Below are 13,307 nucleotides of genomic sequence, written 5' to 3' on the forward strand. Positions count from 1 at the left end.
AACGGGAGACGCCACAACAGTGAGAGGCCCGCGTACCGCCAAAAAAAAAAAAAAAAAAAAGTACACTGTAATTTTGTAAAATTACTTGAATTTTTTTTTTTTTTTTTTTTTTTTTTTTTTTGTGGTATGTGGGCCTCTCACTGCTGTGGCCTCTCCCGTTGTGGAGCACAGGCTCCAGACATGCAGGCTCAGCGGCCATGGCTCACGGGCCCAGCCGCTCCAGGACATGTGGGATCTTCCCGGACCGGGGCACGAACCTGTGTCCCCTGCATCGGCAGGCGGACTCCCAACAACTGCGCCACCAGGGAAGCCCTTGAAATTTAATTAAACTTCATGGCTTAATAATGTGGACTTATCTATGATTTATAATTTTCTTTCAAACATATTTTCTTCATGGGGCAAAAGCCACATAAAAGAACCAGGTCATATAATCTTATCCTTAGAATCGATATTTTAAAGTAGCTTTACCTAACTATGAATTAGTCCTGAATTTCTTTAACAATGGTCTTTTAACAATAGTAATTTGACAGAGTATTTAAATTCGACTAATTTACTCATTCATTTAGTAGTCATTTATCCAGGGCTGGGCAGTGATCTGAATATTTAAGGTTACAAAGACAAATCAAGCATCATTCTTACTTAGAGGGACTCAAAGTAGGGGAGATATGCACCTATGGAAATAAATATAGCATAAACGTTCATGGGAAAGTGCTATGTAACAGGAAATGAGAGTTAATTAACTCTCTGCTAATTCTGCAACAGAGGTCAGAGAAACTTGTAAATGGGCTTTTAAACAAAGGAATGTGAGTGTGGAAAATTCTGGGCTGATTTAAGGATGTGCAAACTGTTATATTTTCAAAACAGGCAGTATTCCATCGTGTATGGAGTGTACTGAGAATGATGCTGAGAGATAAGGCTGGGAACGGCCTTTCATACTGACTTGTGGAGAGTCTTTATTGACATCCCACGCTGTCTACTTTGTTACAGTTTTTAAACAGCATGTGTAAGTAGGACAGCTCCCCTATAGGACTTTATGATAATTAATGTTTTTTCTATAAAATGTCATCCACAGTTTCTGCCACATTAGAAATACTCAAATATGTTTCCTTCCCTTTCTGAGGGTGTCACAAACACCATTTCATTCTGAGCTCACAGAACTGACACTCTTTCCCCTTGAATTGCCTGATAGTTTGTGCTCTGTATTCACAAGGTTCATATTCTACTTTGAGATCAGACTTTATTATATTAGCCATACCCTGTGGTTGGATGGCATGTTTGTGTGTGTGTGTATGTGAAAAGTGTTCATTCCTAACCTGCAGGATTTTTCTTTTAATTTCAGTCACAAAGCGTGCATTTTTGACTATTTTGCAAGAGTAGAATGCCCATATCAAAATGTATTATGAATATCTCCATGAATTCCTTAGTAACACATAACTACTTCAGCAAATGCAGGATATCATTCTTTAGTACCGCTATCTCATTTTTAGTATTTAACTGTGATGCCAACTGAAATGGATATCTAACACAATAACAATTATCTGCCAGGCTCAGGAGACCACAGATGGAGTGATTTCTTTAGTCTTGTGTATAAAAGGAAGACCATACAAAACAAAATATTCCCAGTTAAATAATAGTAACATGATATTATATGTTCAAATATAGTTGACCCTTGAACAACATGGAGGTTAGGAGCGTCCAACCTCTATGCTGTCCAAAAATGTGTATAACTTATAGTCGGCCCTTTGTATCCAGGTTCCTCAGTGTCTGCAGATACAACCAACCACAGATCTGATCATGTATTCCTGTAGTACTTACTACTGAGAAAAATCCATGTAAAAGTGGATCCTTATAGCTCAAATCTGTGTTGTTCAAGGGTCAACTGTATTTCAATCTGTTTTACATAAATGAATAGTGATAAGTGCAAATCAGAAGAAACAGGTACGTACTTTGAGGAAACCGTGGGGGGTTGTCATTGACATCTGTCAGGGTGATGTTGACCGTGGTGGATCCCGACAGCCCTCCAACTTGCCCAGCCATGTCTTTGGCTTGAATGACCACTGAGTAATGTTCTCTGGCTTCTCTGTCCATATTATGTAAGGCAGTTCTAATAACTCCTGTAATACATATTTTAAACAAAACAGTATGGGTTATACATTAAATGAGAAACAACAAGGTATCTCTCTCTTTTTTCTTCTTTCTTTTAAGAAAAGTAGTTTTAACTGAAATGCTTTTGAGAGAAAACCAGGCTTCTGAGACAAACAGTACCTTGACAATGTTATTAAAACTGTCTCATCGAAATATTTATTTATAACCACGCATCCCTAACCAATCTATTAGAGACAAATGAAGATACCCATCTCTTGGTGGTCCTTGGGGTCACTGGCCTCTAGAGGGCAGCCCTGCAGTCCCTGCTCTTTCCTTCTGTGGGTGGCCTGAATATTTCACAACTCATTCTCCTCACAAGTGTTAGCTGAGATGTTTTGAGCAGAGGTTAATTTTCCTCCTTACAGAACAATTTACATAGTTTTCTGACAGGGTTGTCAAAGTTTGATGATGAAAAACAATGGAGGAGTGTAGACACTTGAACAAAGATTACAGGCAGGAGGCATTTTAACATTTATCAAGACTAAGAAACTGACTTTTTGTCAGGAAATAACTACAATAAGAACTAGATCTAAGTACACAAGCAAAATAAAGTGATGAGATTGGTTCCAAAACTTGCATGTAAAAGTCACATTCTTTGTCTTGTAGTACCAAAAAAGACACTTAATGCACTTTCTAATTAATTAATTAATGCACTTTCTCATTATATTAATTAATTAATTAATTATATTAATTAATTTGTTATAATTAATATAACAAAATATTATATATCCATATGTAGTTCTGTGTAGGCAAACACACACATGCACACATAAATTAGATTTGTCAATAAAGCCTTACATTTAGAAACTGGAACACATTTTCTAGCAGGTCAAGTTTATGCAAGGACTATCAAATATGTCTTAAAATAAAAAATTGTCCTCATATACATGAGCCATATTAAACATAAGCATAAAAATATATAAGCATACATGTGTTGATATTTTATATTCATATAAATGTACAATATAAATATATTTGCTACTCGAAACATAGGTCACCATTTAACAACCACCTTTTTACTTTTATTTAAAATAGTTGGATCATGTCACTTTTGAGAAAGACACCAATGGCTTCAATCAAACTCACACTTAATTAGTTAGCAGCACAATTCACGGGATAGTGCCATTTATAATGACTGCCAACTATAGAGCTTAACAAACACTTTTGCAGACAATATATTGATATAATAGGAGAAAATGGGTTTGTATATCCAAGTGGAAAAGATAGTCTTTTAAAAGTGGAAAGGATTAGTCAATCAGTTGTTTTGAATACAGAACACTTAACCACTTCCTTTTTTTTTTTTTTCACTGAATTGATTGCACATGCAATGCTCTGAGAGGAGAGCCACAGGCCCCAGGAAAAGAGATCCCCCTACTTTCAAAACTTGTGAACATATAATTGAGGGAATTTAGGAGAACTTTCCTGAAGCTAAATAGGAATGAAAATTATTCTTATCAAAAGAAATTACAATAATATTATAATAAATGATTCATCTAATTCATGCGTATGAAAAAGCCTCAAGCATCCTTACTAAATAGAACATTTTATCACATATGGTAATTATATAAGAAAAAATTAAATTGATGCAGAAAGGAACAAGTTAAGAATTTATGAAAATATTTAATGAAAGAAATGTATATTCTCTGATGTTTGAAAAAAAATGCCATTCTAAAAAGAATACACTAGAAATGGGACTTGCCTCTGATGTGCAGAAGTATGAGATTACTGTCCAGGATGTTTTACAATGAAATCATTACAGTGATATTTGCAGAATATACATATGTGAAAATAAAATCTGTCATTAAAAAAGTGAAAGATATTTTTATGCAATTTGAATGTTATTCATTTCAGAGGATCAGAGAAGAGGAATTAGCACAACCCCTGTTTCACAGCATGGACTTTAATAATTTCATTGCAATAGCCATTATCTCCCTTCTTTTATAATACTGCTACTCTGACATGAAATGGGAAGAAATTTGTCAGCTAAATTTGCTTATGGAAAGAAAAGAGCATATCCAGAATTGACACATCTTTCTCAGAAACGATTGTTTAAGGGTTCATTTAAACTCTCGGTTCTCTTGAGAAAGGCTCAGTTGCATGTGATTAGCTATGACCTCCCCTGAGGGCACATAGGTAATTGGGGAATGTTCAGGCAAATTGCCATAGCAACATGATCCCTGTATACAATAACCTTATTCAAACATGTGGCCCAGATGCTTGTAAGTAGGGTAGTCTAGAACACAGCTGATGCACAGTAACACAGTTTTTCCTCTTAAGTAGACTTTATTTTCTAGAGCAGTTTTAGGTCCATAGTAAAATTAAGAAAGTACAGACAGTTACCATGTACCCTTTTCCTCCTGACACACACAGCCTCCCCAGCTAGCACCATTCTGTATTAAAATGATGCATTTGTTACAGGTGATGAGCCTACATTGACATGTTCTCACTCAAAGTACATAATTTACATTAGGGATCACTCAGTGTTGTACATTCTATGGGTTTGGACACATGTATAATGATTTGTATTCATCATTGTAGTATTGCACAGAATAATTTAACTGCCCTAAAAATCCTGTCTGTTCCACCTATTCACCCTCCCTCCCCTCAACCTTGGCAACCACTGATCTTTTTACTGTTTCCACATTTTGCCTTTTCCAAAAAGTCATATAACTGTGTTCATACAGTGTGCAATTTTTTGCAGATTGGCTTCTTCAATTAGTAAAAGGCATTTAAGGATCCTCCATGTCTTACCATGGCTTGATAGCTCATTTCTTTTTAGTGCTGAATAATATTTCTCTATTTGGATGTGCCTGTTTATTCATTCACCTACTGAAGGACGTCTTGGTAGCTTTCAAGGTTTGGTGATTATGAATAAAACTGCTATAAACATCTGTGTGCAGGTTTTTGTGTGGACGTAAGTTTTCATCTCCTTGATGTAAATATCAAGGAGTGTGATTGCTGGATCTTATGTTAGGACTCTGTTTAGTTTTGTAAGAAACTGCCAAATTGTCTTCCAAAGTGGCTGTACCATTTTGCATCCCCACTAACAATGAATGAATTTTTGTTGCTTCACATTTTTGTCAGGTTTTGGTGTTGTCAGTGTTCAGACTGTCACCATTGTATTATGTGTATAATGGTATCTCACTGATGTTTTAACTTGCATTTCCTTAATGGCACATAATGATGAAAATTGGTTCATATGTTTATGTCCATATGTATGTCTTCTTTGGTGAGGTATGTTAAGGTCTTTTGTCCATTTTTTAAAATCAGGTTATTTGTTTTCTTATTGTTGAGTTTTAAGAGTTATTTGCATATTTTAAATAACAGTCCCCTACTAATAAGTCTTTTGCAAATACTGTCTCTCAGGCTATTACTTGTCTTCTCATTTTTTTGACAGTGTCTTTCACAGTTTAGAAGTTTTTAATTACTTTGAAATCCATATTATAAATTATTTCTTTCATCAATCACAACTTTTATGTTATACCTAAAGTCACAGCCTAAGATACTTAATGTCATCTAGATTTTCTTCCATGTTGCCTTCTAGGAATTTTATAGTTTTATATTTAGGTCTGTGACACATTTTGAGTGACATTAAGCTAAGAGTGTAATATCTGTGTCATTTTTTTGGCATGTGGCTGTCAATTTGTTTCAGCACCATTTGTGGAAATAACAAATTTTTCTCCATTGTATAATATTTACTTCTTTGTCAAAGGTCAGTTGACTACATGCATGAGAAACAATTTCTGGGCTCTCTAATCTGTTCCATTGGTATATTTGTCTATTCTTTCATCAATACTACACTGCCTTGATTACTATAGCTTTATAGTAAATCTTGAAGTAGGGGACTGTCAGTCTTCCTAATTTGTTCTTCTCCTTTAATATTGTGTTGGCTATTCTGGGTCTTTTGCCTCTACATACAAACTTTAAAACAAGTTTTTCAATGCCTACAAAATAGCTTTTAGGGATTTTGATTGGTATTCCATTGATAAAGTTGAGAAGAACTGACAATATCGAGTTTTACCTATCCATGGACATAAAATATATCTCCATTTATTTAATAATACTTCTTGTTTCTTTCATGAGAGTTTTGTAGTTTTCCTTATATCAATTTCATACCTTTTTTATTAGATTATACCCAAGTATTTCTTTTAGGGGAAGCTAACCTAAATCATCTTGTGTTTTTAACTCAAAGTCAACTTGTTCATTGCTGGCATATAGGAAAGAGATTGACTTTTATATATTAACCTTGTATCCTGAAACCTTGCTCTCTCAAGACTGCATCCTTGAAAATAACTCCCGCTGTGGGAAATGTGGGCAGAACGCACATTCCAAGGTCAGAGAAGGGGATGTGGATCCTCTGGTTGCCTGGGTCCAGCTTGCTGGTCAACTGGCATTCACATCCTCTGGATGACCTCCCCCAATATCCATAACAACTACTACAGGTGATTTCAGTGTAAGTGGGTCCAAACTATGTTTTGAAAAGCCACAATTAGAAAGACGAAGTTCTGCCATTATGTATTCATACATTTCTTCACTTTTTATTGCCATCTTGTCATGTCAATAAAAGCATGTATGAGGATATACACATGTGCACAGACAACAAACAATATGCAATAGTAATATACATTTTTCAAAATTGTGAAGCCTAAACTCATGTACAAGACTAGGATAAACTATATTTACACAGTCCAAATAAGAATTGATGTTTTGGTTTCTTGTTTGGCTTTTCTGCCATGTACCCACGGACCTAGTAATTGTAATATAACTTATTTTTGTCTTCCAAATAAACATAATAAGGACTTACCACATGGCCCTTTTATTAAGTAAATTTGTGAAGAAAACAACTCAGAGCAGCTAAATTAATCACCATAAATTATTGCATTGTTTGTTTAAAAACAAAGAAAACTCTCCTCTTTTCAGTAAATGCTAGGTAACTGGTAATGGCATATTCTGAATGTTTGATATCTTCACTAGCAATGTTTACTTCAAAAATTTTAACAGGAATTGTTCCTCTTATTCTCCTGTGATGCTGGGTTGCATCAACAGGATGTCCTTACCCTTGTATCATTTTGTTTTGTTTCTTATTACTTTCCTTTTAAACAATTGTATGTGCCCCACTGCTTGCAAATTACCTTCTGACTACTGCTTCCCAATCATGTTGCTATGTAGGGGCCTGTAACTGGGAATGACTCTCTGCTCAATACAGGCTCATAACATTGAAACTCGTCTGTGGTCATAAACATTACTCAGTGAACCTGACTCACTAACCCACTTTGTGTTTTTGTTTCCTGACTGATGATATTCATATAGAGCAATAGACCCTCCAAAATTTTCTCTTGTACTTTACCCACTAAAAAGTATTTAAGATGGAAATATACAAATCTAGTTGATTAGATAATACCACAGAAGACTTCAAAATAAAACCCCTAAAAGTTTGAAACAAATAAACAAGCATGACATTCAAATTCCTACAAAAACCTTCAAGGTACATATATGCATTTATAAGAGGAACTGGTAAATTTTCTTCCAGGTTTTAACTACACATACTCATTTTGGCTCAATTGCTTGTTTTGCCTCTGAATTTGTTCAATCGTTCATTCATTCATTTAAAGTCTATTATGTCATTTTGTAATGTCTATTAAAATGTATTGGAGCCCTAGTGTTTCTCTAATGGGGCATAAGGGCCACTTAACAAAATCACATGAATTGACAATTATCATGCAACTCCAAGGGCACTATTTTAGACCTACTGTATCAGAATCTGGGGAAGTGGGCCCAGCATCAATCAATATTTTTGACAAGCCCCTTCTGTGATTCTCATGAGCAGTCCAATTTGAGATATCCACCTACAGTTGAGAACATATGATATCTGGCCTCAAGGTGCTCATATTTCATTGGAGGAGCTGCTCATTTAAAATAATTAATATGAACACTGAGAGGTTTATAAATGTTTAGAAGTTTCAATTTCTACACAATGACACTTAATATCTTGGCAGTAATAATTCATCTTTCCAACTACCTAAGTGTGATGATCTAGGTATCTGGCAGATTTTTTGTTATATATTAAATTGCTATTTGTTTCAACATTTAGTATATTATATGCTACTTCTATTCAACTACACATTATGAATTTTCCCTACTAGCTTTGTAAAGGTAATGTGGCTTCCATAAATTCCTGTCTACATTGAAATAAAAAACATTCAGACATTGAATCTATACGTATGCAACATTACCACTGTTTCAGAAACCTTTTTTCTTCATTTGTCACCAATCCAATGTATATTGAATGTGTCTCTGCTCTGTTTAAAATATGGAATACAAAGGTATATAGGATAGAGCTTATGACTTTAGAAGGTCATGATTAGAGTGTTTACAGACAGGGAAATAAATATGCAAATATGGAAAGTTAAGTAATACTGCAAATAGATTTTATTAAATGGAAGACAAAACACAGACTTGAAAGGTTTTAGTTATCGAAATGGATGAGCATGACCAAGGAGTACTTTATGGGAAAATGACAAGTTTGTAGGATATGAAAGGTAGATGGAGAAGTAGAGAATCCATGGAAAGGAGATCTGACATGAACAAAGGTGTGGATATAGAATGTGCATGGCTGTATCGACCACACTGGCTTCATTGGAAAACAACTGTAGGAGAATAATAGACATTAGGTACTCATTAATACTCTCAGAATATTTCTAGGTTTTGTTCCTCAAGTGACTGAAAGTTTGAATAGCTCCACTGATACCCCTGTGGAAAGTCAAGACTGACTATACTTCACTACTGGTAAGTTGTTACAGTCTGTGGTTGGGCAGATGCATGGTTATCTCTATGGATAAATTTAGCACATTTCAGACTCTAAAGCTTCAGAGATAACTGATTAAACTTCATAATTTTATTTATATTTTCACTATACTATATATTTTATTTTTAAAGAAAAAATATAAGATATATGAAACACTGGCATCCCAGAATTAAAAAAAAAACATACTTAACTTCAATCTATGACTCATGGAATTAACAATCCTAAATTTATGAATGTAGACATCTTTATGATTTAGTAGGAAGATTCAATTTTTCCTCCTCTAGATTTTTTTCTTCCTACCATTAAAATGGACAGTGAAGCGTTTTATTTCTGGTGAGCAGAAAAGGATGGCGAGTTCACAGGTTTTGAGTATGGGCTGTGACCTCTTCAGGTATAGGCATGGAAGTATAGGCACTCTCTTCAAGTATATAGCTCATATTTTTTCTCCATATTCTTCATGAGAGAGAAAGCTCAAAGTTTAAATAACTTTCTCCAGATCAGAACTTTGCAGAAGCTGAAATATAACCCAGGACTTCCTGACAGTAAAATCAGAATGCCACAGTGCCGTTAGTTCAAGTAATGAAGTCCTTAACCTTGTAGACCCGTAGGAGTGGCTTGTACTATTGTGAAAGAGAGAGACAGGGAGGGGTGTGTTTGTGGAAGGAGAGAGAGAGAGAGAGAGAGAGAGAGAGAGATAGAGAGAGGAGAAGAGGAGGTGGAAAGAGGAACAGTATTATAAAAATGGGCATTACCTTCTCTATGGATTTGGAGACAGAGATCAGACAGATTCAAAGAGAATGTAGTTGTGTTTATGCATCAATAAATATGCTTCTGACCTAGAAGGTTTTATTTCAATATTTTTCTCATTTTAGCATTATGCTTAATGTTTATATCTGCTATCAAGGATTCAATGTGATCTACAACTTCCAAACACCAGTCTTTCTAGTCAATATATTTAATAACCACACTGATAAAGTCATAGGTTTGCCAGGGCATTTGTGAAGGCCAAATATTCTATAGACTTGCAGGCTTTCAGCTTAACTACTCCGGTCAGCAAAAGTGTACTGAGACAGCACTGTAGGGAGAAAAATAAATAATAAACTTCAAAAAAGGCTTACCTGGGTGATGAAATTCCAGTGGTGATGATAATGATGATGATAGAACTACTGACAGTTATTAAATATTTGTTAAGCATAATGAGGAATATTTATGTTAAATCACTAAATCCTCACGCTAAGTCCTCACATCAACTGACTATGGATGCTATTCATATTATCCCCTTTTTGTATCAAAGAGTGATTGCAAGAACAGAAATGTTAAGAAAAGTGCCCAAGGACAGATAGGTATCATACAGTCAGTATTTAATCCATGCAATTAGAATTCACAGCCTGCTGTCACAATCACTACCTTCTGAGCTTCTGATTCCTTGTGAGTAAATTGAGGAAAATACTGCAAAAGAGCCTGAAGTAGATTTTGGGAGAATGTCTGCATCTTAATAACATGGTATCAGAAGAAATCTCTGTTTCTCTTGGCCAGTTTGTGTCCTAGTAGCACTGGAATCAAAGTTCTGATGATAATCAAGGAGATGTCAGGAAAACGGTGGATACAATGGGTAACCAAATGACCTGACTCCAAAAGATGAGGTTTCAGCCTTTTGTTCAACAGGAGAAAGAGTGAGAAACTTAGAAACCTAAGATTCAGCTTGCTGCAAGTGGCCATTATCTATTTATGGTCTCTTTGCAGGGTATCAAATTAACTTTGGCCATTAACTTTGGCTGACCTATGATTGCTTTGACCAATACAGTACAGCAGAAGTGACAGTATAACGATTTCTGCCCTGGACTTAAGAGGATTGGAAGCTTCTATCTTGGTATGTATGAACTCTGAGCCTGGAGATAAGTAGTCTAACTACCCTGCTAGAGACTGCATAGAGAGGCCATGAGATGGAAGGGGCTAGGGATGCATCTGAGCCCAGTTCCCCAGCTCTTCCCACTGAAGCACTAGGCATATTAGTGAACTCATCTTTGAATGAGTGCAGGTGCCAGCTGAGTGCTACCAAGTAACACAGTCAGTGTCGCATGGATCAAGAAATTCCCCAGGGGCTTCCCTGGTGGCGCAGTGGTTGAGAATCTGCCTGCCAATGCAGGGCACACGGGTTCGATCCCTGGTCTGGGAAGATCCCACATGCCGCGGAGCAACTAGGCCCGTGAGCCACAACTACTGAGCCTGCACGTCTGGAGCTTGTGCTCCGCAACAAGAGAGGCCGGGATAGTGAGAGGCCCGCGCACCGCGATGAAGAGTGACCCCCGCTTGCCGCAACTAGAAAAAGCCCTCGTACAGAAACAAAGACCAAACACAGCCAAAAAGAAAAAAAAAGAAAAAAGAAAAAAGAAATTCCCCAGATAACTCCTCAACTTCTTGACTTCCAAAATCACTGTTGTTTTGAAAGCTCTGAGTTGGGGTAGCTTGCAATGACATTCAAATTTGGAATACACACACAGACACACACATAGAAATTTGTAAACATACATATATACATATACCTATGTATACACATACACACATATATACACACACACACATACATACATACACGCATATGTACAAACACACACACATATATTCCTCACAGGGAAATAAATGATGGTTGGCATTTTAGATCTACCCTTAACACCATTAAACTAAGACTAGGTATTCCCTAAATACTATATTCTCTTCTCTCTTCCTTACCCGCTCCCTTTCTCTCTCCTTCCTTCCCCTCCTTCTCTTCCTCCCACCCCACCCTTCTCTCCTGAGCTGGAGTGCATGTACACATACTATACAGAAAAGCCTATGTCTAAAGTACTACAGCTATGGTACATGTATACGTATTTCATGAGTTCAGGTAAACATAGTATTTGGAAGATAAAGAGAAGAGGGAAAATAAAATTGACCTTCATATAACTGATGTGTAATGAACACAGGGAATAAAACTTCCTGTAAACACTGAAATTATTAAGATTATTATCATCTGGTAATTTGTACTCTATGGGAGTAAAAAAATTATATATGATATTTTTAATTAAGAGATTATATATAAATGTAATTTCAAATATTTATAATATCAGATAAGATATTTTATTACAAGATACTGAATCCAGATATACTCTAACTTAAATATAAATGTATTGTCTTGGAAAATAATAATGAAATAATAAGAAAGAAATTTAGAAATCTAGAAGTAGTCGAGTATAATTTTCCCAAAGTAGCTTATTCATGTGGTTTATTAAAAATTTAGGGGCTAAAAATACAAACACAAAAAAGGAACACTAAGTTTATTATGTAGATATTCCTTGTTTAAATATTGATATATTTTTCTATTACTATGTTTATTTTTTCTACGATTTATTTTTTTTTCTCTTTAGTTTTTATCATATGATGGTTAAAATGAATTTAAAAAGGTAAAATGCTTTATATAGGATTTTTTGGATCACAAATGCTATTTAAGAAATGGTACTTAATATGATTATATCAAAAGACTTTGGAATATTTGTTTTTGAGACAACTATACTTAAAGGCATTTAAATAAGGAAAATACTAAAACATTGCTTTATAAAATGTACATATACAAATGACCAACCAGTTCTATTAGTAATGGTCTAGTTGACAACATAGACCTGTAAGTAAATCAAAATTGACAATTCCTCCTGTAATACCAATTTACCTATTGTGTCATCTGCTTTTTGAATTTTCAAGGAAAGTTTTATTTTTTCACTTAGAGAATGATTTTATTTTACGATGCATTTTATCATAATCTAATAATCTAAGAAGACATTACCATTTGCAATAAGCTGTATATCACAATATGCATGCTATACCTTTGGATATATATGCACATATATTATCTACACGTTATACACATTACATACAGCAAATAGCAGTACTAAACAAACTCATGTGGCCAATCTATAAAACTAGCCTTGAGTTTTCAAGGGTATGCATATAATATGAGTTGTATTTTCTTTGGCACGTAATTTATGGTTGAATCCTGAAGGCACCTGGGTAGAACTCAAGTGACTATTAAGTGTCTTAGAATAAGAATTAGAATGGGGCCAGGATGATTGTAGTACATTCAAGGAGCGGCATAAAAAAGTGCAAATATAATTGAAAAGTATGGTAAAGTTGTCTTTAGGCTTTCAAGAATGCTCATACATTCTTACTGCCTTTGATCTTTTAAAGATAAGTCTAAAGTGAAAATATCAATGAGGTATCACCTCACACCAGTCAGAATGGCCATCGGCAAAAAACCTACAGGGCTTCCCTGGTGGCGCAGTTGTTGAGAGTCCGCCTGCCAATGCAGGGACGCGGGTTTGTGCCC

The 13,307-nt window shown here is 35.3% G+C and overlaps 1 protein-coding gene across 5 annotated transcripts in view; it reads right to left on the bottom strand.

Moving 5' to 3' along the window:
- Nucleotides 1-13,307, bottom strand: part of CDH18 (cadherin 18) — a 1,032,515-nt gene that overhangs the window by 140,652 nt on the left and 878,556 nt on the right. For 4 of the 5 annotated variants that reach the window (XM_067730423.1, XM_067730422.1, XM_067730426.1 and 1 more), the window contains one exon: nucleotides 1,947-2,114. The exons of the other annotated variant lie outside the window; for it this stretch is intronic. In XM_067730423.1, the coding sequence (XP_067586524.1) occupies nucleotides 1,947-2,114 (168 nt within the window). The remainder of the gene's footprint in view (nucleotides 1-1,946; nucleotides 2,115-13,307) is intronic. 5 annotated transcript variants of the gene reach the window in all.

This window comes from Pseudorca crassidens, chromosome 3, assembly GCF_039906515.1.
Source record: "Pseudorca crassidens isolate mPseCra1 chromosome 3, mPseCra1.hap1, whole genome shotgun sequence".
Lineage (NCBI taxonomy): Eukaryota > Metazoa > Chordata > Mammalia > Artiodactyla > Delphinidae > Pseudorca > Pseudorca crassidens.